Consider the following 27,978-nt stretch of genomic DNA (forward strand, 5'->3'; position numbering starts at 1 on the left):
AAAGAAAGAAAGAAAGAAAGAAAGAAAGAAAGAAAGAAAGAAAGAAAGAAAGAAAGAAACTGCCCTTTGAAAAGCTGGCCTCAAATAGCTCAGTGGATTAAAGAAACTGCAAGCAGGAGCAGGGGCTGGGGGTTCAATCCCCAGGCCTGCCGTGCCAGCCCTGCCCCCTGGGCATGCTGAGTTGTTAATTGAAACTGGGCGTGGTGGCGCAAGCCTGTAATCCCAGCTCCTGGGAGGCTGTAAACAGGTGGATCACTAGAGTCCGATCTAGTAGTGAGACCCTGAGCACCCTGTAGACCCTTCCCTAAAATATAAAAAAAAAAAAAAGGAAAGAAAAGCTGGCCCCTTGCCCTGTGAACTGCTCACATGTCCGGGACAATCATGTTTTGGAAGAAGGAAGAAGCTTTGAAGAAGGAAGAAGCACTGGGATCCAGTACTCAGAGCAGAGCACCCAAGTTACGGTGGCTGGGACTGGGCTGTTGCCTTTCCTCCTGCAGAAGTCCAGAGGGAGGCAATGGATGACTAGGGCTCTCACGGTCTTTCTTACTGCCTTCCACCCTTGAGGTCATCTTAGGGTCCAACGTGGCTGCTGGATGGCCAGCCAGCATAGGCAGGCAGCAAGAGGGAGAGAAAAGAAAGGGCAAGGGACCCAAATCAAAGCAGGGTCTTGGGCGAGAGACTAGATCTCGCGCTGGCATCTGTCTCTCCTCCCTGGAGACAGCTTCCTGGCCCTTACATGTGAGGTCAAGCAGCCAGAGAGGGCTTCTGCATCCCTCAGCATGGCCACCCCTGTGTCCCAAGGATGCCAGGAGCAGCAGAGGTGGCGACACATGGCCCTCGGAGGTGCTGTGTCTCCTGTCACAAGTCTCCCAGGCAGGCAGGACAGAAGCATAGAAACAGCACCGTACCCCAGGCTCATGCTGTGTGCTCACCGCACCCATGCGAGGCACGGCTGGGCATCGCATGAGTGTGCACCGCACAGCCAGGGCAGCACACGCCCTGCAACAGCACCCCACTGGAGCCGTGAAGCATGGCCCTGGGTGTCCCCCGCTCTTCCCCAAGTGAAGGACAGTCCCCCTTCCCTCATCTCTTCTCAGGAACTTGTTGCCAGGGCTCACCTGGGAGCCGGATGGAAGAGCAAGTATCCTGAGGCCACAGGTGCACCTGGTCCTGCTGTTGGCCTTATGACAATGGGGCCTGTGGCCTTCACAGTCTTTATGTCCCCATCCCTATGGCCTGCCCGTGTCTACCCTGGCCAGGGATGGAGAAGATCATACCTCCCAGTGCCCAGCTGGGCAGGGACAGCAGTCTTAAGGGAAGCATCCACAAGGTCCCTCACCAGTGCTAAGGACCCTGCAGGTGAGCACCGCCCCAGCCTCCCTAAGCTTGCACTCCAAGGGCCTCAGGAAAGGATCACGCAGCCCTGCCTTGCTGTGGTGAGCAGGGCTGCTGCCCGAGGCTTCCAGGGTGACGTCTCCACCTCCCACAACCTCTCCTTGAGGATGCTTGTGGGAGATGTACCCTAATTTGCTCCCCTATTTCCAAGAGTGTCTGAGAGCTGGGTTGGGTGGGAGAGGAGTGTACCTGCTCTCCAGCTGGAGTCAGAGGGATGGAGAGAGGCAGGGCTGAGGGGTGGGACCCTGAAGTGCCCTGTTATTCTCTGCCTTCTCTCCTGGCCCTCATGTAACCCATGAGGTTTCTCTCTCTATTGTCCCCATTTACAGATGAGTAAGTAGATGCTTAGCCAAGATTGCAAGAACAGTGTTGTCACAGGGATTTGAACCCTGCTCTGTCTTGTCCTGTAGCTCAGGTCCTGAGGATGGGAAAGGACTTCAGGGAAAGGGACTACACCTCCGACCAGCAGACAAGGGGGTGGCCCAGTGCACCTTGAAACCTGCTAGTGGGTGACATAGCCGTGTCCCCTGCCTTAGCCACATCACCATGAGCCTGCAACCTCCCCTTTCTGCTGTGGATCTGAAGTACAAAGGAAAGGACTTGAGGTTTTAAATTCAGGTTCTCTTTTCCTAGCATTCTCCTGCAAAAGCAAAAACCCACTTTGCTGACACAGGCTGGTATAAGGGCGCTCCTGTCCCCAGTCCTGGCCTCTGTGGGATTCATAGGGGGAACAGTCCCACATGCAGCCTATGAGAGGGAGAAGTGGCCTCTAAGGACTGAGGACAGAGGCTGACACATCTGACTTGCCAGTGGCCCAGAGAGGACCGGAAGGGGTGAGTCACAGGCCCAAGGCCCTGCCCCCACCAGCTAATGTTCCCTTGGAGCAGGTGCAGCTGCCAGCTGGGAGCAGCCCACAGCCTAGAACTCCACACAGCAGCCACGTGGCAGCAGAACTCTAAGGGGAGCTGCAGGTGCCAGAGCTGCAGTGGGAACAGCTGGGCTCGGCAGAGGGGAGAGGGGCCTGTCTCCCTCCAGCTGGCTTGGCCTCTGCCCTCTGACTTGCCGTCTCCGCTCTCTGCCCAGATGCCTCTATCCAGCTGTGCCTGCAGCTGTGGGTGGCCTCTAGGGTAACCCGGGCCCTGTCCCTGTGCCCAGCCCTAGTGTGAGATGCAATGAGCACCCAGGCTGTGGCCCCAGGCCGTCTGCTTCCAGCCCTGACTCTGCCCTATAAACTGGCCAGGCCAGGCCCTCCCAGGCCACTGCCCCTCCATCCGAGCCCAAAATCTGCTCCCAGCCTCTGCCAGGGCCCCCCCCCCCTGGGTCAGGGCCCATGCCAGGCAGCAGGGGGCTGGGAGTGCCCCATGCCCACTGGCCCTCACTGTGCCTCAGTCTTCACCACCTATCAAAGGGCCCAGGCAGGCAGGATGGCTGTACCCTGTCAGCTCCTCACCCTGGCTCTGTACCAGGCAGGCCTGGGTCCAGCCCCGGCCCCTTTCCACATTAGCTGTGTGTCCTCAGACAAGTCATCCAGCTTCTCTGTGCCATGAACATGTCATTGGTGGTGGCAGGGGCCATGTCAGCAACCCCATAGGAGAAAAAGGCCCTCTACCAACCCATGCAGCGTGGCCCCTGGCTCAGAGCAAAAGCTCCATAAGTGCTGGGAATGTCAATGTCATTATTTTCTGGTTTCTGCATAAAGCATAGGACAGGCAGCACAAGAGAGACGTTGTCAGTGAGCGGCTCGGGGCTTCCCAGGGTAATGGTGCCCTCGTGGAGAGCAGGGGAGCTTTGCCCAGGTAGGCTGGCAGCCATGAGACATGACCAGAACCGCTTGATTCTCCCTTCTTCTGGCCCAGTGCTCAGTACCATCCAGGAAGGCACGTGTGCACATGTGCATGTGCTTAGGCACGTGTACGTGTGTGCCCGTGTGTGCACGCCCGCGGCTGCAGGGACATGGGACAGCCTCAGCTTCCCCTGATAAGACAAGCTCCCTGGTCCACATCTGGCCCACATCCCAGCCCCCCGCCCAAATCCTGGGGCCTGCACGACGCAACACCCACCACTGCTTCCTGCCATCTGTCCCTAGAGATGGAAATAGCGTGTATGACAAGTGGGGGCTGGGTGCGGCAGCCTGCGCTGCAGCTGTCCCCAGGAACAGGGTGGCGACAGGTCACCTCCACATCCAAGGGGCCCCACCAGTCTCAGACTAACCCAGGCCCTGGTTTTGGTGTGGCCCTCAGGGGAGGGAAAGGGCTAAGATGCTGAGCCCCCTTCCTCCTAGGCAAGTCTGGAACGTTCTACCTAGTAGGATGCGCTCTCTAATCCCTAGCCACACTCCCAGATCCACTGAGGCATTTTTTAAAAATGGAGCCACCTGGACCCTATGAATCACACCATGCAGTCCCCAGGCAGGCTGACCCTGGGCCTCTTCCTGCCCCTTGTGTGTGACCACAGATCTCTTCCTCCTGGACTCAGTGCTGAAGTCATGCTGACCTGCCTGAAATCGCCCCAACCCCCCCCCCCAACTGTCCCTTTGGGACACTGTCCACTGCTGTTTCCCAGCTGTGAGGTCTGCAGTCGGGAGAAGTTGGCACAGTCCTTTGCGTGCGCATCTGTGCATAGGCATTGGGCAGGGCCGGGCACAGCTGTGAGCCCTTCAGAACGCCTGGGCCAGGGAGCCACAGGCGGGACACCCATTGCAGTCGTGGGCTCATCTCAGGTGACCCAGCTTTTCCCTAAGGCACAGTGACAACTTTTTGGCATAGTGCAGGGGACATGAACAGGGCAGGTAGAGGAGGGGACATAGTCTTGCTTCCTCCTCCATTGCTGGGAACACAGTTTCCTCAGGGGCTGGACATCACCCCACCCCCTCGCTGCACGCATCTAAAGCAGGACGTAAATACTGCCACACTGACAGCCCAGCCCCGCCAGCTGCCTCTGCCTGGCAGCCCTGCCTTCCTCTCCTAGAGACCCCCACCCCACATCACTCTCCTGCTTCTCCTTCCCGGGCATCCTCCACACTCCCCTGGGAGCCTTCTGAAACAGCTCTGGCTGACATCTTGCTGGTCACTGGGTGGGGGAGAGTGCCAGGGTCCAGGGCGTGCGCTAGAGGAGGAAACCCCAAAAAATAACAGCCAGGAGACAGGCCTGACGGCCATCCAAAGCTGGGCTGTGCGGAAAAGGTGTAACTCGAGGCACAGATGTCATTTAAAATATTCTTGCAAGTCCATTAAGGAAAGTAAACTTTGCCAGATGTGGTGGCACATAGCTGTCACCTTAGGACTCTGGGAGGCTGAGACAGAGTGATTACAAGTTCAACTCCAGCCTGAGCAACTTAGTGACTTAGTAAGATCCCGTCTCAAGATAAGAGGGCCAGAGAGATAGCTTGGCAGCCCAAGCACCTGCCTGACAAGCACAAGGACCTGGATTCGATCCCCGATACCACATGCCATGCCGGCCACACACTGAGCCAGCCACCAAAACGGCATGGCGGCACACACCTGTGACCCCAGCACTGGGGAGGCTGAGACAGGAGGATCACTACAAGTCTGAGCTGTGTAGCAAGAACCTGCACCAAATAAATAAATAAATAAATAAATAAATAATTTTTAAAAATCAAATTCAAAATAAAAAAAGAGATCTGGGGCTGTCGCTCACTGGGAAGGCCCTGGGTTCAATCACCAGTACTGGGGGAAAGAAAAGAAAGTTTAAAAAGTGAAATTAGTTCAATCCCTGGTACTACAAACAGACAAACAAACAAACAAATAAATGTAAATAAATAAAAAGTGAAACTATTTTTAATTTATTTTACTATTTGGTAAAAAAACCCTACTTGATCCTATGTAAATATCTTTTCAACACATAACTAATATAAAAAATGTTAATGTACTATTTTACATTTCTCTGTGTATCTGAAACCCAGCGTACATTTATATAAAGGGCACGTCTCAATTTGGAGTAGCTTTGTGACAGCTCCTTGGTGCCATCTGTGGTAAGTGGCCACCACATGGGATAGTTCAGGTATGGACAGGTCAGCTACAGGGCCAAGCTTGGCTGGGAAGAAAAACACAGGCTTTCTAGACTATTTGTACTCTCCTTCATTAGTGCGTTTTCCATTACTATACTAAAATGCCTCAGGCTGGATACTTTATAAAGAAAAGAAGTTCATCTAGCTTGCAGTTCTGGATGCTAGAAGTCCAAATTGCATGACCCAAACTCTGGGTATCTCTGTTGTTTCTCTCCTTACAAAGCCCCCAAACATAGGTGCTTTCACGAACCAACCTAGCCAAATCCAGTCCCTTCCTAAGCCCGCACCTCTGCACACCACAGTGAACAAACAGTTCATAGCATTAGCAAGACTTTGGGGGTCAAACTGCCGTGAGAGTTTGGGGGACAATTATATTCACACCATAACATTGACTTTCACCACTTTTGCTTTTCCTGCTTTGACCTATGTTGTTACTTACTTTTTCTTTCTTTCTTTTTTTTTTAATTTTATTTATTTATGTGTGTGTGTGTGTGTGTGTGTGTGTGTGTGTGTGTGTGTGTGGCCAGCTCAGCCCACCAGGGGGCAGGGCGGGCTGGCATGTGGTGCTGGGGGATTGAACCGCGGTGGTCGCTGTACTTTGCTAAGCTTGTTCTAAGTAGGTGCTTTAGACCACTGAGCCATCTCACCAGCCCCAAGAATTTTAATAATGAACTCTTTTTTATTTGGAGGAACTGGGGATCGAACTCAGGCCCCTGCGCTTGCCAGGGAAGTGCTTATTCCACTGAGCCATCTCCCCGGTCCACTTTTTCTTTAAATTAGCTCACAGTATAAGTTTTTAAAAATTCCTTTAAAGGGAAATCTTTTAGTGTCGTACGTGGGGAGCTGGTAGCTGTTGCTGGGCAGACAAAGCGCCAACATTAACTCATCAGAAAGATCTACATACACACGTATGCAGGATCACTGGGAGAGTCGTACTGCTGACGCTGTTGGGCTACTGAAAGGTGCAGTTAGTGCTTAAATTTTATTTCTTCCTTTTAATTTTTTATAACTCTTTTGACCAGTTTCACGTGCTTGTATCTGGTAACTGGAACAACTAATTTGAAGTCAACAGTATGCAATAGAACAACCATTGTTGAATTCCTGTTATTTTGTTTACTGAAAGTATGTATCATTTCTTTTATTTAGTTAGTTAGTTGTTACAGGGTCTCACTACACAGCTCAGACTCAGTGATCCTCCTGTCTCAGCCTCCCCACTGCTGGGATTACAGGTGTGCACCACCACACCCGGTTTTGGTGACCAGCATGGCACCCCAGCACGGCATGACGTACCGGGAATTGAACCCAGGTCCTTGTGCTTGCCAGGCAGGCACTTAGACTAAGAGCTGTCTCCCTGGCCCCAATTTGTATCATATCTAATTTTTTTTTTTTTTACTATTTTTTTTCCTTAAAACAAAGCAAAACAAAATAACCACATTAACTTCTCAACTGCCACCGCTACCTGTCACCTGCAGAGGTGAGTGATGGGACGCTAAACCATCTCCCTGGAGCCAGGGGCCTCAGGCTAACCCCCACCTGGCCACACTGGCTGCTGCACATGCTGGGGCTGCTGGAGCCCACACCTCATGGAAGCTGGGGAGCTTGGAAAGAGGCCGCAGACAGGAACCTGTTACAGGACCCTGTTACATCGGCTTGATTTAGGTTTTAGGTGGGTGATTTTTTTTTTTCTTTAGTGGTGATACTAGATATCGAAACTAGGGCCTTTGCATAGACCTACACCCCAGCCCTTTTTATTTTTTAAGCCATTAGATAGGGTATCACCAGGTGGCCCAGGCCAGGATCAAACTTCTCACCCTCCTGACTCATCCTCCCAAAGTGCTTGTATTACAGGTGTGTGCCACGCCATCCAGCTTGATTCGGGTAATTTTTAGGAACATCAGAAGGATGGTAAAAGCATTAAATAAACCTTTCAGCACCTCACCAGCACCCACACATGCACAGAACATCCCTGCTGCCAGGAACATTTTCTGCTCCTCCTCCATTCCCTGTAGGCCAGGAAGACGCAGAAGGAAGCTGCCCTCTGTCCCTGGCCACCAGGCTGGGCAGGAGCTGCAGATCTCTCCTCAGAGCTGTCTAAGAGCTGTCTCCCTGGCCCCAATTTGTATCATATCTAATTTTTCTTTTTTTTACTATTTTTTTTCCTTAAAACAAAGCAAAACAAAATAACCACATTAACTTCTCAACTGCCACCGCTACCTGTCACCTGCAGAGGTGAGTGATGGGACGCTAAACCATCTCCCTGGAGCCAGGGGCCTCAGGCTAACCCCCACCTGGCCACACTGGCTGCTGCACATGCTGGGGCTGCTGGAGCCCACACCTCATGGAAGCAGTCACTCCGCCCCTCAGAGTACCTGGCAGAGTGGCCCAGCCACCTGCAGCCTCTTTATGGACAGACTCCTGGGAGGCACAGGGGGGCTGTTAGTCCCCGGGGTCAGCCTCAGGCCATTGTTGGAGTGTGGCTGGGACACCTGCTCTGTCAGGTGAGCCGCCAGAGACTCTCAGACTCCAGGCCTCAGATCTGGCTTCATTGGTCTCTGCCACCCACCTGACCACCCCGAGGCCTGGGGGCAAAGAGGGCTCCATCGTCCGTTAAAATGAGGGCACCAGAGGCAGGAGCAGGTGGAGAGAGGCTCTCAGTAAATTAAGCACACATCAAGGGCTTCCGCCCAGTCATTTGTGAATATTTATTGAGGGCTTTGTGTGAATTTGCAGTTTTAATATGTGTGTGTGTGCGCGCTCGCACGTGTGGTGTGTATGTGTGTGTATGAGAAAGATGAGAGAGAGAGAGAGAGAGAGAGAGAGAGAGAGAGAGAGAGAAGTTTTAAATTGAAAAATGTTTTCTTTGGTCTGGCGATTGAACCTAGGACCTTGTGCATGCTAAGTATGCGCTTGACCACTGAGCTACACCCCAACCCTTCACTAAAACTTCTATGGAGCTAGGTGTGGTAAGAAATAACACAGAGACTCCACGTCCACTGCCCAGCTTCCCCAGTGGTAGCTTCTCCCAAACCAGCTTGATAGCACTTCCAGGATTGACGGTGACACAGCCCCCAGTCTGACTCACACCTCCCTGTTTCATACCCACTAGTGTGTGTGTGTGTGTGTGTGTGTGTGCGCGCGCGCATGTGTGTGCTTAGTGCGCTACAATTTGATCTCATGGGTGAGTTTGTAAATCCATCCTCACAGCAAGATGCACAGCTGTCCCCCCACCCAGGTCCCTCCTCCTAAAGGAATGGCGTCCCAGTGGGGGCAGGAGGATGTCATTTATGTCCAAGCCTCCCCCTCAAAGCAGTGAGAGGATCTCCCAGGGGGAGGGGCCTTGGCTCCTTCTCAGGGTCCTTGCCTCAGAGCCTGCAGCCTCCCAGGGCAGAAAGAGGGTGCTGGGATGGCTATTTAACATCTCCTGATGGCTCAGTCAGACCCTCTCCCAGACAGACGCATGTCAAATATTCATGAAGGTGACCTAGCAGTCACTCCGCCCCTCAACAGTCTGAGGCTGGCTGCTAGTGGGGCCCAGAGGCTGAGCTGCCCCCTCAGCCCTCATCCTGTCCTCTTTCCTCTCATGTCTCTTTGGAACCCACCGCTTTCCTCACAAAGGAAGTCTGTCCCCAGCCCTGGCCTCCAGCTGGATAGAGGAACTGGCTGGTCTCCCCCATCACCCACCCTGAGCATCTACAGGAAGCAAAAGACCTTGGTCTGGGAGGACCCTGGGACATTCATCATTATTGTGGGCATTTTTAGGGGACTTGGGAGCCCCCTGAACCTGACACCTCTCTGGGGCCCTGGCCCTGTGGACAATCACCAAGTGGCCAAGGCTGCCCAGGCTTTGCAGTCAGAAGACAACATGTTCCAGGGGGCCCCTGGTATGTCCCCAAGCTCCCTATGGGCTTAGTTTCCTTATCTGTAAGATGGGGTGGTTTTGCCCTCTGTGTGTGGGTGGTGGTGCCTGTGAGACTACTGTGGCTCAGAACAGACACACACAGAGGGGTCCCAGCCTTCCCTGGGTGGGGGGCACAGAATCACTGTGGGACAGAAGCCAGGGACTTCCACAGGGTGTCTCTCACAGCTGCCTGGCCCTGGGGCTGTGACACAGAATCCCTGTGCCCACCCTAGGTCCCCATCAGAGCAGCTCCTGCTGATACCGTTTTGGGCATGGGGATCCAACAAATGGCTCCTGCCATCGGCTCTGAGCCTGCCTCAAGTTTCTCCTTCTGGCCATCTCCACTCACCCCAGGCAGAGCTGCAGCAAGGAATTCAGGAAACAATGAGGCCCAGCTGCCTGTCCCTCCCCCTCCCCCTTCTTGACTAAATGACGATTTCATTCATTGAGGCCATTTGTCTCTTGAGTAAGATCTTGAATAATGGAGGACATACCGCTTTGACCCAGCCTGAGCAGGGTGTGTGGGTGCGTGCGTGTGCGCACATATGTGTGTATCTGTGCATGTGTGTGAATGTGGACACAAGTGTGTGTGCACAGGACACACATACAGGGTGCTCCCGTGCACTTCTGGAGCCCTGCCCTGCCCCCAGCCGTCCCCCTCTCCCGCTGTCAGTATGGTCAGCTGGATGGTGTACAGCTCTGCATCCTTGAGCCCCTCACCCCGACAAGCCTGGAGAGAGGAGGGAGGTGGGGTGTTGCTGCAGCGTGTGGGGGGAGGGGCTTGGCAGCTGCTGCCTGGGGAAGCACAGCAGCTGGGCTAAGGCATTGGGGCCCTGCCCTGCCTAGGCCACCACTGAACAATAGCTGAACGGAGGGCAACTGGCCATTTGGCCTTTGGGCAGGAGCGGGTCTCTGGAGTCCCCGGTCCCCTGAAGCCGCTGCGGGTTGTTCACTTATCCAGAGCCTGCAGGAGGCAGCAGACCCTCCACAGGCTTGGGAATGTTTGCCTCTTCCTCATGTTCAGCTCCCACGAGGATGGGAGGAGCGTGAGTAAAGGGTGGCAGGGAGCAGGTGGATAGATGGCGGGTGCTGACTTTCACTGACCTTGACTCTGAAGACAGTGACTTTACAGAGACTGGGGCGGCAGGGGCTATTAGTTCCTCCAGACAGCCCAGACTTCTCCTGACTGCAACGTAACGCCCATGAAACCTCCCTAGCCCGGAAAAACACGCAAATGTGCTGCAGATGGGATGACCCTGGGGCTACGTGGGCCATGAGCTGGGCTGTGCCTGGCGCAAAGTCACCTGGGCAGCAAGGCAGACACGCAGATGCCCAGAAGAACCATGATGCCCAATCCCTGTCAAGGGACCACCCTGCCACTGGCAGCTTCAGAGTGACGGGTGATTTGGGAACCATGATTGAGAGGCCTAAAACAATGTTCTAGGAAAACAGCGCTCGCTGGTCTGCAGCCCCAGAGCAGACCTGGCTTGGCCTTGCCCAAATGATTAAAATTCACATGAAGGCCGCACCACCTCCTAGCACCTACCCACAGCTCTCTCCTTCCTCCTCCTGCCAGGTATTCGAGTTGCTCCTTGGGCAAGGTACCAGGGGCATGGGATGCCGCACGGCCTGGGATGGATCCGCCAGAGCTAAGGGTACTCTCCCTGTTCCACTGCAGGAGGTCACCAAGGCAGCAGATGGCAGCCTCTTGGGAGACCCTGGGCGCACTCCACTGAGCAAGAAGGATGGTGTCAAGTGGCAGCGGCCACGATTCACCCGCCAGGCCCTGATGCGGTGCTGCTTGGTCAAGTGGATCCTGTCCAGCACTGCCCCACAGGGCTCAGGTAGGGTTGGGCCTGCCAGGGCCAAGGGAGGGTGTGGTTCTGTCCCTGTGAAAGTCTTGGAGCCCCCTGGGATGCCTCCTGGGGTCCTGGCCAGGGCACCCAGGGACTGGGGCTGGCGTTGGGGTGTTCGTGTGGGAGCAATGGCCAAGCTTAGGCATACCTGGTGTTTGCCAAGTGTGGCAGAGCAGGAGCCCCCCATGGTTTCACACACATGCTTTACACCCATACCCATGCCCTCACCTAGGACAAGTGTGCACATCCACCATGCACACAGGGACACAAATCTCACATGCTCACTACTACACACATGCCATATACACATTTGTGGCCTCATGCAAGGTGTCTGTGTGTGTCTGCCTCTTGGGCTTTGAGGAAGAGCTGTGTGCTTGGCCTTTGAAGCTGTGTCTTGGACGCTCCAGCTGTGTGACTTCCGGGACACCTGCCTCTCCTGTCTGCAGGAGGGGCACTGAGTCCCAGCCTCCCAAGTTCAAGGGAGTCACAGACGCACGCCAAGGCCCCAGCTGTTACTTGCAAACCCACAATTCAGATTGGATGAGCAGAAAAATGAAATTCTATCTAACTGTGTGAAGGAGACATTAAGGGTCACCTCACCTCGTTTTTTTTTTAAGAGCCTGTGCATGACAGGATGGATCACATGTTCAGCAGGTCACCCAGGTGCTGGAGACCCAGGAAAGCTCAGGGCTGGAGTAAGGTCATCTGAATGTGTGTCTTTCAAGGCCTCACAGACCCAGCAGCCAAGACCTGGATGCACCCTCCTTCCGGGAACAAAGCTCCTGGCCCTCATTCCTCAGTCAGGCTGTCCCTGGGGATCCCTCAGGGAGGACTCTGTTGGTATGGTCACCCAGGGCTTCGTGCATGTGTGAAATGCTGGCCGCATACAGATGAGATGCCTCCTTGGCCCAGGGTGCCAAAAACAATGGGGGCCATTCAGCACGGCGTCCCCACACCCTGGCAGTCCAGAGCCTGTGCAAGCCGGGCTGCCAGACACTGAGCCCTTGTTGTTGGGTTTTTCCATTCAGCAGGAGCCAGGCTGTGGACACAGATGTCTGGGGTGGCTGAGAACCGAAGCCAAGGCCCAGTGTAGTATCTCCATGGTGTGGGCAAGCCGGGCCTCAGCAAGGAGTGGGCAGGATGCAGGGACCTGGAGAGGTGAGGGCAAGGGCTGGGCCTGCTGTGGCTCTGACGGCCCGGACACAGTGTCAGAGGTGGGCACAGAAAGTGGGGTGCACAGGGCAGGCAGGGTGGCCCTGCCCCCTAGGAACCAAACCCCCAGCCCAGAAACCTGGGGACCCTCTTGGGTGACCCAGTGCTGGGACTCTGCCCTATGCTCCACAGATCACCGGCATCTAGTCTTCCTGGCAGGACACCAGCCAGGGCATGGTTGAAGCCACCAACCTGATGGACCTGCTTCTCCAGTCCAGCTCCCCATAGAGCTGTCAGCTTCTCCAATGATCTGAGTAAAAAAAGCCACCCTGCCAAAAACCTGGGGTCTTGATTGTGGACAGCTGGAGCAGGGCCAGGTGGGCAAAGCAGAGGAGCCTTGGCTCCAGGCCCTGGGATGTTTCGGGGAAGTCCTGAGGGCCAGAGCAGGGGCTATGACAAAGCCAGGGTCCCAGAGAGAAGCAGCACATCCCGGGCTACTCCTGCCCCACGTGCCTCTACGTGATTCATCAGCACCATCTGTGGAACAGCAGGCATGCCCACTTCCCCCAGAGTGGAGACTGTGTTCTCCCTGGCCAGTGCACCCCTTCTGGGAGGCCCTGTCCCTCCTCAAGTCCATCAGCCCCATGAGGAATCATGACATCACCAGCACACTGTCCCTGCTACGCAGCCACGACAGAAAGGTGCAGCCACCTTCCTGTCACAGATACAAGCACACATTAGCACGTTGGAAGCGCAGAGCTATAACGGACAGATACGATGTCGTCTCCAAGCAAGGCTTCAGACCAGACGCCAACATGCAAGGGCTGTTCTGGAAACTGGTTCCCTGGCTCACTGTGAATATAGACAGTTAGGTGGCTGGGCCTTGGAGCAAAGTGACTTGCGAAGTAAGTTTCTGTGCAAAGGGGGTGTGAGTCTGTCCCCTGAGTTAAAGGGAGATGTCTTGGTCGCTTTTGTTACTTAATACAACATCCAAAATGTAGTGCCTTAAAATAGCGGCTTGCTTACACCTGTCACTTGCGTGAGTTGGCCTTGGGGCAGGCCTCTGTGTGGCTCTCTGCAGAGCACTGTTCTGACAATTTACAGTTGGGAGGGAAAGAGCATCTGAGAGACATTCTGGCCATCTGTACCCGCCCCCAGGCACTGACTGACAGCCCCTAGCCTTGTAACCCCAGGCTCCTTAGAGGGTGCCTCCAGTTACACAGGGTGGGGACAGGTAAGGACAGTGGGGCCTTAAGTGGAGGCCTTTGGCGACCTCTGTGTTGGGAATGAGACCCTTTGTCACTCATGGAGACGCGTGGGACAGCGTGGGTAGTGGTGTGGGGGCCATGACAGGACAGGCAGGCAGGGAAGTCCTCGATTCCCATGGGGACAAACGGTTGGTCCCTCCGGGATGGAAGCGCCACAGTGAAGCCGACTGCCACCTGCTGGTCGCCTGGGGGATCGACACCAGTCCGGGGACGAGCTTCCGAGGAGCCCTTGAAGGGGCTTCAGTGAACTGAGACAAACGGTCTTTGCATGTGAGCCGGTGCTGGGTGACAATCACGGACAGGCAGTCTGGACCTCGTGGCTCCCTGCGCCTCCCCAAGCGGCCCTGGGCGCCCTTCACGAGCATTCGGCGGGCCCTGACGGTGTTGCCCTCTAGTGACTTCCTCATCACCTCTCCTCCTACCTTGTCCTCGGCGGCCCTGCCCCTGAACAAATGGTTAGCAGCCGCCCAAGATTAGGTGAACGAGAGACCCTGCCTCCTTCCCGCGTCTGGGGCAGCGGTGAGCACAGCGCCGGCCGGCCGGGGCCGCGCCTCCTGGAGGGTCCTTCCACAGAGCCGCCTTGCTGCCTGCAATCTGTGGATAAATCCCAGGTGAAGTTTCCTCTTCCGACAGTTGCCGGGGCTTCCTCTAACCCCTGAGCCACAGGGAGGGGGCATGCAGCGGGTGCCCCAAGAGTCAGTCCCACTCACAGCGCTCTCGTGTGCCCCTGGGCTCACCACGCCTGGCCCTGGCCTCACGCCTGACGCCCGCGTGTGGTGACTGCCGGTTACACACCGGTCCCTGCATGCCAGGTGCCCAGCTCCTGGTGGCAGCTCAGGCCTCGCGGCCACCTGGAGTACCACAGCATCTCACTCCATGCGACTAGCAGTGGGATATGGGTCGAAAGTAGAGATTATTGCCAAAGAGGCATGGCTTTGCTGACAGCCAAGGGAGCGTGGAATTCTCCACTGGGGCCCCCACGGCCCCAAGGGCCTTCCAATTGCCTCAAGTACTCTGTGTGTGTTGAGTGCCGGGTCATTACGCCCAAAGGTAGAGCTGCTTTTGTTTCTTTGACCACAGAAGGTGCACAGCACAGCAGTTCACCTTGCACATTGGAGGGCATAGTTTGACGTGCCTGCCACTGTATATACCAGAAACTCCAAGAAACGATGGCTTAATTTGGGTTCGGAAGTATCTGACGCTAGTTTGTAGCCTGGGGACATCAGTGGGTTTTTTACCTTTTCCTCACAGTTGCAAAGTGATTGCTTTGGTGCCAGCCATCATGGCCTCATTTTGGACAAGAGGAAGGAGAAATTGGGTGGAAGGAGGAAGTAGTGCTGCCTATGTCAGGAAAGCGGCACTTAGAGAAATCTCTGGATGATTTATGCTCGCAGTTCATTAGCCAGAGAACTATGGTCATTTCTTAGTTGGACATTGTTCTACCTCCAACAGAATCGAATTTTATAGGCGAAAAGTAGGGGGAGAAAACACGAAAGTGGCACTCATGGCCACACACAGCCTGCAGGGTCACTTTGGTGGCCAAACCACTTGCTGAGCTCAGAACTCTGCAAGCTGCCAGGCTTGCTCTAGTGCTCCATAAAGGTGGGGGGCAGGGAAGGGTGTCAACAAACTTTCTCTCTTGGTCCTCATCAGAGGGACGGGCCCCACCTTCCCATCCTCCACTCTAGAGAAGCACCTACAATGGGTCAGTGAGTAGAGGTCAGAGATCAAAGGTCAGAGGTCCAGCAAAAGTCCAAGGCCCAGGCCCCACCCTGCCCCAGTCCTGTGACTCCCAGGCAGAGCTGAGGGAAAAGGCTGTTCCTCACTGGCTACAGAGGCCTGGGGACCGGCGAGGCCCCTCTGCAGTGAGATCACACCCTGAGGTGGAAATCACGCCAGTGGCAGCTCCTCCCGGTGCTGGGGGTGATGCCTGCCTGGCTGGCTGGCCCAGGAGGGTGCTTGGCACAAAGCAGAGAGCCCCTGGGTTCCAGAAGCTAAGGAACAGGGATGGGAGGTATGGGGGCTCTGGACTGAGGGTGAGAGGCTGGGAGGCAGTGGCGGAGAGGCCGAGACGGGGCATAGATACCAACATCGAGACAGGCAGAGCAGGAGGAAGGCAAGTTCTAGAAAGAGAAGGGCTCCAAGTGCCAGGCCAGGAGGGAGCACAGCGCAGCCACCCACACTGTGGCCTGAGGACAGAGCCCAGGAGAGAGCCCAGAGGAAGCAGAGATGTCGGGGCATGGCGAGGGTCCCCACCGGCGGCTGCAGGAAGCCCAGCACGGCTGCAAGAAGCACCTGGGTGACATCATCAGCTTCTTCTTCCGCTTCATCTCAGGGAACCTGGCTCGAGGTGAGGGCGGCCTGGGTGCAGGGAGAGGCTCTGGGGCCAAACATGGTACCTGCCTCATCAGGGAGTGGACCCCCAGGGGGCCCTGGGAACAGGGCCAGAAGGGACTCTGGTCTCAAACCCTGACTTCCCCACTGGACCTGTGCCATGGGGCCTTTGAAGTCCAGGGAAAACACCCAGACTGAAGGTTTGGAAGGGAGCCCCAAGAGTCCCCAGTTTTATGCTTCCATTCTCAGCCCTGGGGGGGAACCAGCTGAGGAGTGACACTACAGCAGGCCACTGCCACTCTCCACCTCTGTTCTGTCTCCTCTGTTGCCACCCAGGACCAGACCAAGCTCAGCTCTGGGCCCCACGGACAGGCATCACTGGGGGGTTCCACTTTTGGGGACCTGGGGATAGATGGTGCCTGGAGCTTCAGGCCTGGAAGGGGGCAATAGCTACCAGCAACTGGGCCCCAGCTAAGCCTCTGGGCTCTTCTGTCCTGTCTGGTTTCTGGGGGTCTCCGCAGGGTGGCCTACTAACAGCCATCAGGGCCAGGACAGCCAGGACAGCCCAACCTTATCCCTTCTCCAGGGCTGGGCACTTTGTCCCCCAGCCTGTGCCCTGGCCTGCCCAGAGCACGTAGCACAGAACAGAGCTTCAAACACCTGTCCAATTGATGAGTAACATTTTAAGAAGCATAGAAACATAAAATCAGACATGGAATCAAATACCTTGAAATTGGGAATCCTGGAAAGCAATCTTAAATCTGTAGGGACGAGGCCAGGATTCTGCTGAGACGCAGGATGGCAGAGAGAGGAGGCGGGCACAGGGAGGTCTGAGTCTAGAATCCTATAGAGCTTGTGGCCAGCTCAGGGGACTGGGTGGGGATCTGGGCTTCCAGCATCCCCAAGCCTCCCAGTTCTTCAAAGGAGGGGGAAAGCATATGGCTGCCCGTGATGTCACTTAGCACTGCCTCCAGCCGCTGGTCCTGGTCCTGTCCAGGAAGCCCTTTGGGATAGAGTCTGGAGATGGTGGGCCCTAGACTTCTTCTTAGGCAGGGGCCTCTCAGCAGTGAGGTGTAGCCAAGGCCATCACCCTCCGGCCACCACCCTGACGGCCGATCCCACAGCTGGAGTTCCTGGTTGCCACTCATAGGGCCTTTGTGTGGCACCCCAGGGTGCACGCTGCCTGCTGGGCCTCCTTGGAGCCCAGAGCTTGGGCCTAGGTGTGCTATGTGGCCTCTAAGTTCCTTCCAGCCATGGGAGGTGCTGGGATTTGCCGACAGATACAGGAGAGGTGGGTGGGCAGTCTGGGGGTGAAGCCACAGTGTGCCGAGGGTACGTGGACATCCACTGAAGACACAAACACCTGCCGTGATGTCCAGCACCACCAGAGGAGGGGTGGTCACCATCACCTCCAAGCCCCTTGGCCCAACCCTGAGGGACAGCTCTTCCCTGCCCTCTGGATGAGACTTGGCACAGCCCCGGGTCACGTTTCTGGTGCGAATGAGTGCTCAGGGAAGCCTATCTCGCCATTCCTGTGCCAGACCAACACCACTGCTCACAGGCAGTTTGCGTCACACACTGAACCCCATGGCTTGTGTGGTTCTTGGCTGTAAGGACCTCTCCCCAAACTGAACAGGAAAACTCATGCCCAAACTGCACATAGGAGACACAGGGTCCCCATAGTGTGCCACGTGGGGAGTCCTGTGCTCCCCCAGGAACCCCCCTCATGGAGCAGGCGCCAGGCCTCAGGCTCCCAGAAATGAGGCCAGGCAGAGACTGGGCCAGGAATGAGGTGCAGCTGCCTCTGGCAGAGGAGAGCGTGGTTACAAAGCCAGGCGCATCTGGTCTGAACTGTCAAAGCATTAGTCGGACACGTTAAAAATATTCTGCAAATAGACTGTGTGTGGAGGTTCTACTGAAGCAAGGAAACTGACAGGGACTCCGCTGATTAAAAGGGGCAGAAACTCAGGAAGCTGAGAGGTCAGAACCACACAGGAGAGGGGAGAGTCAGCAACACCAGACAGACAGCCCTGCCTGTGGGGTCGTCCCTGCCAGCGAGGGGCGAGCTTGCTCTCAGTTAAGCAGCTGGGTCTGATGACAGGGCTGTTCACCCACTGGGTGGACCTCCAAGGGGACCCTGCTGCCATGTGCCCAGGCCCTGCAGTGGTGGTGAGAGGCTCTGGGGTTCTTGAAGAGGGTGGAAGGGGAGACGTGAACAGCTTCCAGATGCTCTGTGGTGGGAAGAGATGTTTTTTTGTCATGCTTGAGGACACTCAGGGAAAACCAGAGGCACGGCGGTCAAGTGCTCACTGAGGCTGCTGGGCTTGGAGGCTGCGGCCTCTTGGCCTGACTCATCCTTCCAGGAGATACCCCAAACACTCCAGGCCTTCCTGAGGTCTGGGCAAGAAGCCCTGTTGGCAGGCAGTACCCCCAGTGTCCACCAGGGAGAAGCAGGCACCAGCCTGTTAGCCTGCCTGGACCTTTTGGGTTTTGAAGTGGAAATTGAGCCCACCGCCTTCACGCTGAGCTACATAGCTGATCTTTTTTGACACAAGGTCTCACTAAGTTACCCAGGTGGGACCTGAACTTGTGATCCTCCTGCCAGGCTCCCAGAGCCATTTTAATGGTTGATTCATGAGCTTTGCATTTTGTGATACCCCCACCCCCAGCCTTCACACCTTTGGGGCTCAAGGACCCAGGGATCTGGGCTTCTTGGCTGCCATCTCTGCCCTAGGGTGTGCCCTGGCCCCCAGGCCTGGCACTGAGCCCAGGGAGTGCAAGGAGCTTCTGCCCAGCGTGTTGCCCCTCCACTTGCTGCTGCCTGAGACAGTCTCCTAGGGTTATTGGGACTCCTTGCTCTGTAGTGGCAGTGGCCTAAGTCACCTGGGGGTTCAGAAGGCAAGGGGCGTTCTAGGATGTCACCTAGGAATGTCATCTCTTGCTGTCCTCTGCAGTCCTGTGCAGCTGGGGGACAGCTTGGGTTAGCCAGGGTCTCCTCACCCCCTGAGGGGGTTGGGAGCAAGGAAGAAAGGCTGCTGCGACCTCATGAACAGGGCTGTCTGGGACACCTGCACTCCTGACCTCCAGCCCCCAGCTCTCTGGGGTGAAGTGAGGAAGGAGGCTGCGAACAACCTGGGTCACTCCACAGCTGCTGTTCTTTCAATCCAGGAGTAGTGAGGAGTTGGGTCTTTAAAAAAAAAATGTCCTATGTCATAACTGAGGCATGGCATTTTCACAGCTCTTTCCAATTTGGGGCAAAGGTGAGGAGTTTATAAAATCTTGGGGACCATGGCAGCAGACACTCTCCTGGCTCAGGCCAGGCTGGCAGACTGAGGGAACTTCATGCTGGTCACCAGCTGGGTGGCAGGGAAAAGGGTCCAGGCAGGGACCCCAGAGGACGTGCATCCCTGCCTCCCTCAGGGCCAGGTGCAGTTGGCCTCCTGCAGGACAGGTTGGAGACTCAGCCAGGGAAGCAGCCAGGGTGCTGGGCTGGGGTGGGCAGCTACTGACAGCTCCAGGCTCTGCCAAGTGAAAGGGAGAAGGGGGGCGGCCACGGAAAGCTCTGCCCAGCATGGCCCAGGGCCCAGGAGCCCAGGACCCACTGCACTGTCGCTACACTTTTGAAAAGAAGACAAGGGCCCAGTGAAAGGATGAATTTGCAGAAACCATAGAGCGACCAGCCTCCCAGGTCTGGCTGAGAACAGGATAACTGTACAGTAAGGTCCTCGGCCAGGCAGGAGGTACAGGGTTGAAGGAAGACATTGTGTCCTTCTCCTAGTGTTGAGGTGTTGCCCAGCTCTGAGCGCCTCCCAAACCCAGAGCAAGGACACATCTGATGTGAGGAGAAAAATTGAGTAAGGAAGGGTTCTGTGGGCCAGACACGTGCTGGTGCCCATGAGGCACCCACAGCCAGCCCTGCAAGGAGGGCATCACCTTCACCTCCACCCTCCAGGGGAGAATGTGAGGCTTAACAAGAATAGTTTATCCATCTACACAATCTTCCAACAATCCATCCACCCAACTATCCATCTATCTATCCATCCATACAACCATTTATCCATCTGTCCATTCCATCCACGGACCCATCCACCCATCCATCCACCCACCCATCCTTCCATCCATCCATCCATCCACACATCCATTCCATCCACCTACCCATTTATCCATCCATCCCATCCACGCATTCACCCATCCACCCATCCATGTATTCATCCATACAACTATGCATCCACCCACCCACCCACCCATCCACCATCCATTCATCCACCCATCCACCATCCATGCATCCATACATCCATCCATGCCTCCATGAATCCACTCATCCACCTACCCATCCATCCATCCGTCCACACACCCATGGATCCACCCATCCACCCATCCACCCATCCATCCATCCATGCATCCATGCATCCAACCATGCACCCACCCATCCATGCATCCACCCATGCATCCATGAATCCACCCATCCACCCATCCACCCATGAATCCACCCATCCACCCATCCATGCATCCACCCATCAATCCATCCATGCATCCAATCATGCAGCCACCCATCCATGCATCCACCCCTGCATCCATGCAGCCACCCATCCACCATTCATCCACCCATCCATCCATCCACCCATCTACCCACCCATCGACCCAACCATATACCCATCCATGCATCCATCCATCCATTGCATCCGTCCTTCAATCCCTCCCTCCCCCTATTCATCCATCTGCCATCTGCCATCCCTCCCTCCATCTGCCCATCCAGTACACATGGATGAAGCACTCACACAAAGCCTGGCACAGAGCAGACCGTGAGGCCCATGAGCCAGACGAGAGCCTTCTGTTCCCCTCCCCACAATGCAGACTCTTCTGAGAACTACCCCAACAGTGCCTGGAACCTGCTGTGCTTGGGCTCTGGGGACCAAGTCTGCACTGGGATTATGGGGTCCCCTGCATCTTCTGGGAAAACAGAAAGTGGAGACCTAGGAACAGTTTATCCCATAGCCCCCAGGGGGATCCTAGACCCTCCACAGACCTGCCCAGGACTGGGAAAATGCCCATGTGTGACAGGCCCTCCAGGCCTTCATCTTAGGCCAGCTGAGTTGCCATGGTGCTGCTGGGGAAGCTGAGCCTTGGAAAGAGAATGTGAACTCTCCAAAGTCCTATAGGTCTAGGGCCTCCCAGGAGGGCCTCTGATCCACACAACTGTCTCAGCCTTGGGGCTCCAGCTTGAGAGGTCCAAAGGGCCTAGGCAGAGCTGGGGCTCTGTCTCAGTACTTGGAGGGGTTGGGGAGCCATAGGCAGCTGAGCTATTTCCAAGCGCTGATCTCACAGGGGAAGTGGTTGAGCGGTTTGGGGAGAATGGAAGGAGTTTCGTGCAGGCTTAGCTCTGTGTGTGTGTGTGTGTGTGTGTGTGTGTGTGTACACTCACCATCTCCCTGCCCTTTGTGCTCACTACCCCCGTGTGCTGGAGAAGAGACCTGCTGCTGCTCTCCTGGAAGCGCTCTCTCTAGGTCTGCTGCTGGCCACCCAGTTGGGACCTCCACCCAGCACCTCGGAGAGACAAGCCAAAGTCAGCCCTCAGATGGCCCCTGGGACATGGAGGTGGTAGGTTGGGGGCTCTTAGTACAAAGGAGGGGAGCAGATCCAGAGAGGACGGGAGGGGTCTGAGCCAGCCCTTACCAGCATGTGACCAGGGAAAAGCAGCTTGACCTCTCCAAGCCTGTTTCCACATCTCTGAAGCAGGAAAGGATGACAGCAGAATGTTACTTTCTGAGCGACCGTACATAAGCTGGGACTACTTGGCACCCAGCATAGCCTCAGTACCTCACAGCCCACGCTGCCGCTGGCCCCGAGTCCGTGGGCTCCACAGCTGTGACCTGAGCAGTCAGTCCCCGGCACCTCCCTCCACCGCCAGCCCGCCAGGCCGCAGGGCCGCAGGACAGTGCTGGGCACCGCTCTGAGCAGAGTCAGTCCCCGGCACCTCCCTCCACCGCCAGCCCGCCAGGCCGCAGGGCCGCAGGACAGTGCTGGGCACTGCTCTGAGTGTGCCTCACCTCAGGTGGGCATCCCCAGCGCCCTGTGCAAGGGAGGTCCTGAGTTCAGGGACAGGGTCACCTGTGCGGCAAGACCAGGATGGTGTCTGACACTGGAGCTCGGCCTGTACCCCAAGGGCCCCTCTCACAGTGCTGCCAAGCCTGCCCCAGAATTGGGGTGCAGGGAGGGGCAGAAGCTGTGTGCCTCTGGTTGCTGGAGAGGCACTGGGCATGGACCCCTGGCTGGCGCACACAGCCCTGAGCCGAGTAATATTTACAGCCATTATGGCAATTGATCGCCTTCGATCCTGCGTGGAGCTGTGAGGTAGCCCTGCTTACTCATGCTTTCTTAAAAACAGCCTCTTCCCTTGAGCATCGTGAATAATTCAGCTTGTAATTGTCTCTGAACCACACTTGAAAATGCCAACTCAGGGCCTTCGCCCATCCTGGTCCTCTCCGTCCTCCCTGCTGGGCCCCTCGCCTCTTTCCTGCCACAGACCGGCAGACCCGACCTCCTGCTCCCGCCTGAGGTCACCCTGGGGGAAGCCTGGAACCTGGTGGGTTCCTGCCTGGTAGCCTCCGGCTGCAGCCTCAGCCACCTCCACTGTGCATGCATTGAAGAGGAGGCGGAGCAACTGAGCTGCAGGGCTGGGACTGAAGGGCCAGCAGGGCGTTCTCACCGCTGCTCCCCAGGGGTCCTGACAGGCTGCAGAAGGGAGGGGAGAGGACAGGGAGACATGGGCAGCTCAAGGCAACAGGGAGAGCCCCAATAAATGGTGCCTGGACAGGCCTGTGTCAGAGCCCACTCTGCGTGTCCAGGGCTGACGGTGAAGCCCTGTCATTACCCGTCTCATCTGCTGGGCTTGGGACTCCATGGGCTACAGTCCTGTGGTGCTGCTGCTCCCTGGTGTCCCCGAGCAGAGCCATCTGTGTGCCAGGTGAGGTCTGGGAGACCACAGGGTGTCCCAACCCTGCTCCCCACCAACAGCCCCACTCTGAGCTCCAAGTCCCTGTCCCTCAAGGCCTGGCAGGGGACATAAATGTGCCCCAGGGGATTCACTGCATTCCCAAAAGGCCATCTTCTCAGTGTGAGACCCTCACAGCCACAGGGCCAGCCCTGCGGAGGCTGCCTGTGAGCACAGAGCCAGCATGGGGGATTGGAACTTCAACCTGATGGAACGTCAGTGTACTCGGCTCCAGTGAGTCCTTAGGGCTGGCCTTGGTGCCGCCTCTGCCCCTGTCCAGAGCCAAGCTGACAGGTCTAACCAGGGAGTCCACAAGTCCAGCAGGTGTACCCTGGCCTGGAGTGGGGTGTCCCACAGGGAACTACAGATCAGAATCCCTCTAGGGCTGAGAGGCTGTAAAATAAGTCGATACATAAGTGGTAGCTTAAAAGGAGGCAGGGTTATGGACACTGTCACAGGACGGGAGGGAGGATGGAGGTGTGCAGGGGAGGTACCTGAGGGGATCTGCACTGAATACAAATCTGAGGGTGAGAGTGAGCAGAAAGCCAGTGGGAAAGTAAGGACCAAAGTCCAGGGTAGGATGGAAACGGGCCTCGGGGCTGGGAAGGTGACTCTGTAGTCCCCTAGAGGCAGAGGTGGCACAGGGAGCAGCTGGGACTGGATGCGGACATCATGGCCATCAGCCATGAAACAAGGCTTGAAGCCAAAAGTCCAGACAGGAGCAGCCAGGATGGCCTTCTGAAGGCCTCTTGATAACCTCGGCTGTGCGTGTCCCCCTGAGCTTGGCCTTTGGGGTCTGCAAGCCTCTGCTGTTTATTCTGTTGTGAAAAGAAAGTGCTGGTCCAAAAATGACCCTCGTCCCATTCTAGCTGTTGATATCGAAGAGGGCTCCCAGAGTCTCACCAGGTCCAGCTGGGCCAACTGGGCAGGAATCCCCTCTTCCTGGGCAGATACCTGGCCAGGATGGGTTGGTGAGACCCGCCTCAGATCTGTGGGAAGTGGCCCCTTATTTGGAAAAGAGAGCTGTGACCTGCAGGCCTGGTGACTTCCTATAGCCCAGGGAAGTTTAGAGAGTTGTTAGAGATCGCTTTTCTGGTCACCCTTGACCAGGAGCCAATAAATCTGCTTGCCTGGCCAAGGTCAGCTGAAGGAGCCCTGAAGTGACATCCCGTCGGTCAGGTGGACAGAGGAGCAGGACAGAAGAGCTCAGCGGGGGATCCAAGTGGAGGCCAGATTCTCCTAAATCCTTGACCAGATTCCCCAGAACCAAACCCAGTATGCATGCATGACACATACATGGCAGACATGGTATTGACCAAGAACTTGGCGGTGATGCAATTCTATTCTGCTCCTATTGTTTTATCTAAGGTGTTTTGGGGGTTCTTAAGGGCCCCTTTAGGTTCCTCGGGTGTTTGACTGTTTGCTTCCTTGTTTGTTCATTTCTCCTGCCAAGAATCTTGGGTTGGTCCAAGATTTAGGGAAAGCGTGCATATTTGGGCTGGGCTCATGTGGTTGCTAGTGGTGTGGTCTGGGGCTCATGGCTATGCTCCCCACAAGCTATGGAAGTGGCCACTCTAACAGCAGGGAGGAGGGGGGAAAGCAGCAGGGGCCACCTGGCCTCTGTAAAGGCAGCGTGGCGTGGAATTTATTGTGCCTGGGTGCAGGCAGGCAGAGAGCGATAAGGCCATCTGTAGGGAACAAAGAGAAATGTGTCCCTTTTTATAGGGATGCAGAGAAGAGGGGGTATTAGAAGGGACAGTTTTAATAAACATCTGTGTCAAAGTTCTCCGTAAGCCTTGTATCTCAGTGGGCACAATCCTTAAATTGTCCCATGTAAATTCTCAGGTATCTCCAACGTCCCCAGATGTCCCAGGAGCTGCACAATTCTTTGTCCTATCTTATCATCTCCTTTCCTATGTTCGCCATTGACAGGGAACAGAGCTGAGTTCCCTGCAGAGAGCAGTGCTTCTGCTGGCCAGCAGGCTGGGGCTGGGGGACTCAGGTCCGATCTGAACCTCAGCCACCACAGGGTCCCTCATTGGGTGTGAGTGGCACTCCTGCCATGGGCAGACCACACTGCAAGTTGCTTGTGACAGTGGACATCACCTATGTGCAAGGCCCACATATGTGGGGCCGGATGCGTGTCACCTTTGTGAGTATTTATTGCATATATCACCCAGAGAGCACGACTAAGCAAGACTGAGCTCCTCCTAGGGCCGGTGACATAGCTCAGCAGACTAAGGGCCCGCTTAGGCAAGCACAGGGCCCTCCGCTTGATCTCCGGCACAATATGCCACACCAGCCCCACCCCTGGGCATGCTGAGCCAGCCACCAAGACCAGGCATGGTGACACACACCTGTAATCCCAGTGTTGTGGAGGCTGAGACAGGAAAATCACTACAAGTCCAAGACGTGTAGTGAGACCCTATACCAAATAAAAATAAATAAATAAAAAATAAAAAGATTGAGCTCTGCCTGGCACTTCTGCTTGGTAAAGGAGCTTGTCCCGGCCCGTGCAGGGCAGATCTGCCTCCTGCTGCCCCAGGAAAAATGGAGGAGTAAGACAGAGCCACATGTAGACGAGGACACATGCCTGAAAGCCACCAATTCCAAAGGGAAACCTACAGCATCAAAGAAGCACTACACTTCACAAAATGAAGAAACAAGCAGTTCGCAAAACAAAAGAGAGAGCAGAGAAGAAAGCAATCATGATGACTATTCTCAGAGGTCCCCGAGGACGGCCTGTGCACGTGGAAGAGTGCGCCATCGGCAGGGAGGTGCTGCCAAAACGTGGAATGGGTTCAGAGTGGCCACCTGGGTGGGAAAGTGTGTAAGCTTGACCGAACGAGCTTAGAAATTCTATCACGTTCTGTACTGAAAGACAGAGATGAACGTATGGAAGAATTCAAGGGTCACGGGAGGAGAGCGCAGCAATTCCAACTGACGTTGAAAAGAGGTTCCAAATGTTGAGTGAGGGATCGTTGCGGGAAAATGGGGTGCATTTCGCTTAATCTTCCCAACAAGACAGCAAAGAAGCCACACTTTTGTTGTTGCTCTTGTTTTGAGACAGGATCTCCCTAGACAGGTGAGGCTGGCCTTGAGTTCATCATGTAACCTAGGTTGGCCTCAAGTTCATCTCCATCCTCCCGCCTCAGCCCCTCAAGTGCCAGGACTACAGGAGTGTACCACCACACCAGCTAGAAGCTACCTTTTACGGACAAAAAGACCAAGGGCAGAAAGGAAGCAAAATTTCTCCAGGCTCCACTGAGGAAAGCTATCTGCTCAGGATGCGGGTTGTTTTTGTGGGTTCTCTCTGAGACAAGCAGGCACAGGATACCGCGGTTTGATCCTTAGCTCCACCTGTCTTACCAGACCTGCCCTTCAGGCAGCCTGAACCACCAAAAAAAAAAAAAAAAAAAAAAAAAAAAAAAAAAAAAACCTCTCTGAGACAAGCTGTGTGTCCCCTAAATGTACACAGTATAATAGTGCTTCTTCCCCCACAGGCCACGAGACATTAATGTGGGTTATCTAAGGCAGGGTTCTGTGGCTGAAATCCCCCAAGGACTGCCAGACAGATGAGGCTAGGATTCTACTGTAGGTCTTATCAGAGCCTTTACCAGGACCGTGCACCGTTAGATGTTCAGGACAATACACCCAGAAGAGCCCTGGATTCCTGAGTCTTCTCTGCCTCCTTCACTCTTTGTGACACTTGGGAAGACTTTTCAGCACAGTCCCTGTGCCTGTCGCGTCTGTCTTCCCTGCATGGGGACACCCAGGCTCCCCAGGCTGGAGTGCTGGGCACACAGGAAGCATCTCTGGCCAGCACTGAGCCTGCTCTTTGCTCCTGGCACTCGCCCCAGTCACATGGGGTCATCAATCCTCGTGTTTTATGACACTGACGCAAAGCACTCTCAAGTCACCTCCTTGCTGCTGATCTGTGAAGATGCCTGGACATAGCTTGTCTTTGTCGGAACTTGAGCCAAAGGCCCAAGAGTGTCTTGGAAAATTTCCATCCGGGACACTTGCTGCGGGCATCATCATCTCAGCTCCTGCAGCCCCTCTGAGAGCTCTGGGAGGTGTGTTTATCACAGATGCGCTGCACAGGCTGGAGGCCCAGGGGCGCATGACCATCCCCTCGAGATCTGAGAGGGAAATGACAGGGACAGAACTGGAGCCGCTCTGGGGTTCACTCCAGTACACTGTTCTGGCCTCTGGACAGTGCACGAGTTGAGTAATAACAGCAATAGCAATAATACGAATTGCAGTATTTAAAATTTTTTTAAAAAGCCCTAGGCTCTTGCATACACAAGCCGGATTCCCCCAGCCCTGTCATCCTGGGGCCAGGCAGTTCCTGTGCCCTGGACCAGGGCAGGAATGAGAAATGACCCAAGAGGAGAAATCATCCAAGTGGGAGTGGGAGGGCATTCTTGCACCATGGAGGACTGGGAGCAGCGTGAGACAGGACAAGCGGACCCTGAGTATCCCCATTTGGCATTACTGGACACATGGAAACCTGGGAGGGTGGATGGAGATTTGGATTTGCCTTGCTGGATGGCAGCAGGGAGAGAAATCCTCTTGACCAAGGCGTAAACAGCTCGCTAGACAGCTAAGCGGGGCTTTCTCCTAAGTAGGCAAAGAAGGTCCCACGACCATAGTGGCAGTGGGATGGGCCCACGTGGCTCACAGACTCAGCACTCTCCTGCCTTCCAAGGCTTTCCAGATCACGAGACCATGGGAACAAGAACTACTTTGCTAAAGAGCATGACCCTCCTTCCCTTCCAGAGACCACCAGGCCTGGTTCTGACTCAAGATCCTGAGAGTGCTCAAGCCTCCACAGAGGGACCAAAGCTTCTCCCAGAACCCTGGTCCCATGAGGGCCATCTTCTCTTCAGAACTTCTTGTGCAACATGTCTTTCTGCTAATGCTGTATTCTCTCAGTTTTTGTTTACCTCAGAAGGCCTTAGTTCACCTTACATTTTTGAAAGACAGTTTGGCCATTCATTTTCTTTAAGCACTTAGAAAAAATATCAATTCACTGTAATCTGGCTTCTGAGATT

At 55.4% G+C, this 27,978-nt stretch overlaps 1 protein-coding gene across 2 annotated transcripts in view; it reads left to right on the plus strand.

Moving 5' to 3' along the window:
• The window catches only part of Kcnip3 (potassium voltage-gated channel interacting protein 3), a 68,167-nt gene that overhangs the window by 840 nt on the left and 39,349 nt on the right, over positions 1-27,978 (plus strand). Inside the window, exons 2-3 of one of the 2 annotated variants that reach the window (XM_023717472.1) lie at positions 1,098-1,359; positions 10,999-11,164. In XM_023717472.1, the coding sequence (XP_023573240.1) occupies positions 11,110-11,164 (55 nt within the window). In that variant the 5' untranslated portion in view covers positions 1,098-1,359; positions 10,999-11,109. The remainder of the gene's footprint in view (positions 1-1,097; positions 1,360-10,998; positions 11,165-27,978) is intronic. The other variant, XM_023717471.1, reaches the window with a different exon arrangement.

This window comes from Octodon degus, unplaced genomic scaffold, assembly GCF_000260255.1.
Source record: "Octodon degus isolate 3935 unplaced genomic scaffold, OctDeg1.0 scaffold00052, whole genome shotgun sequence".
Lineage (NCBI taxonomy): Eukaryota > Metazoa > Chordata > Mammalia > Rodentia > Octodontidae > Octodon > Octodon degus.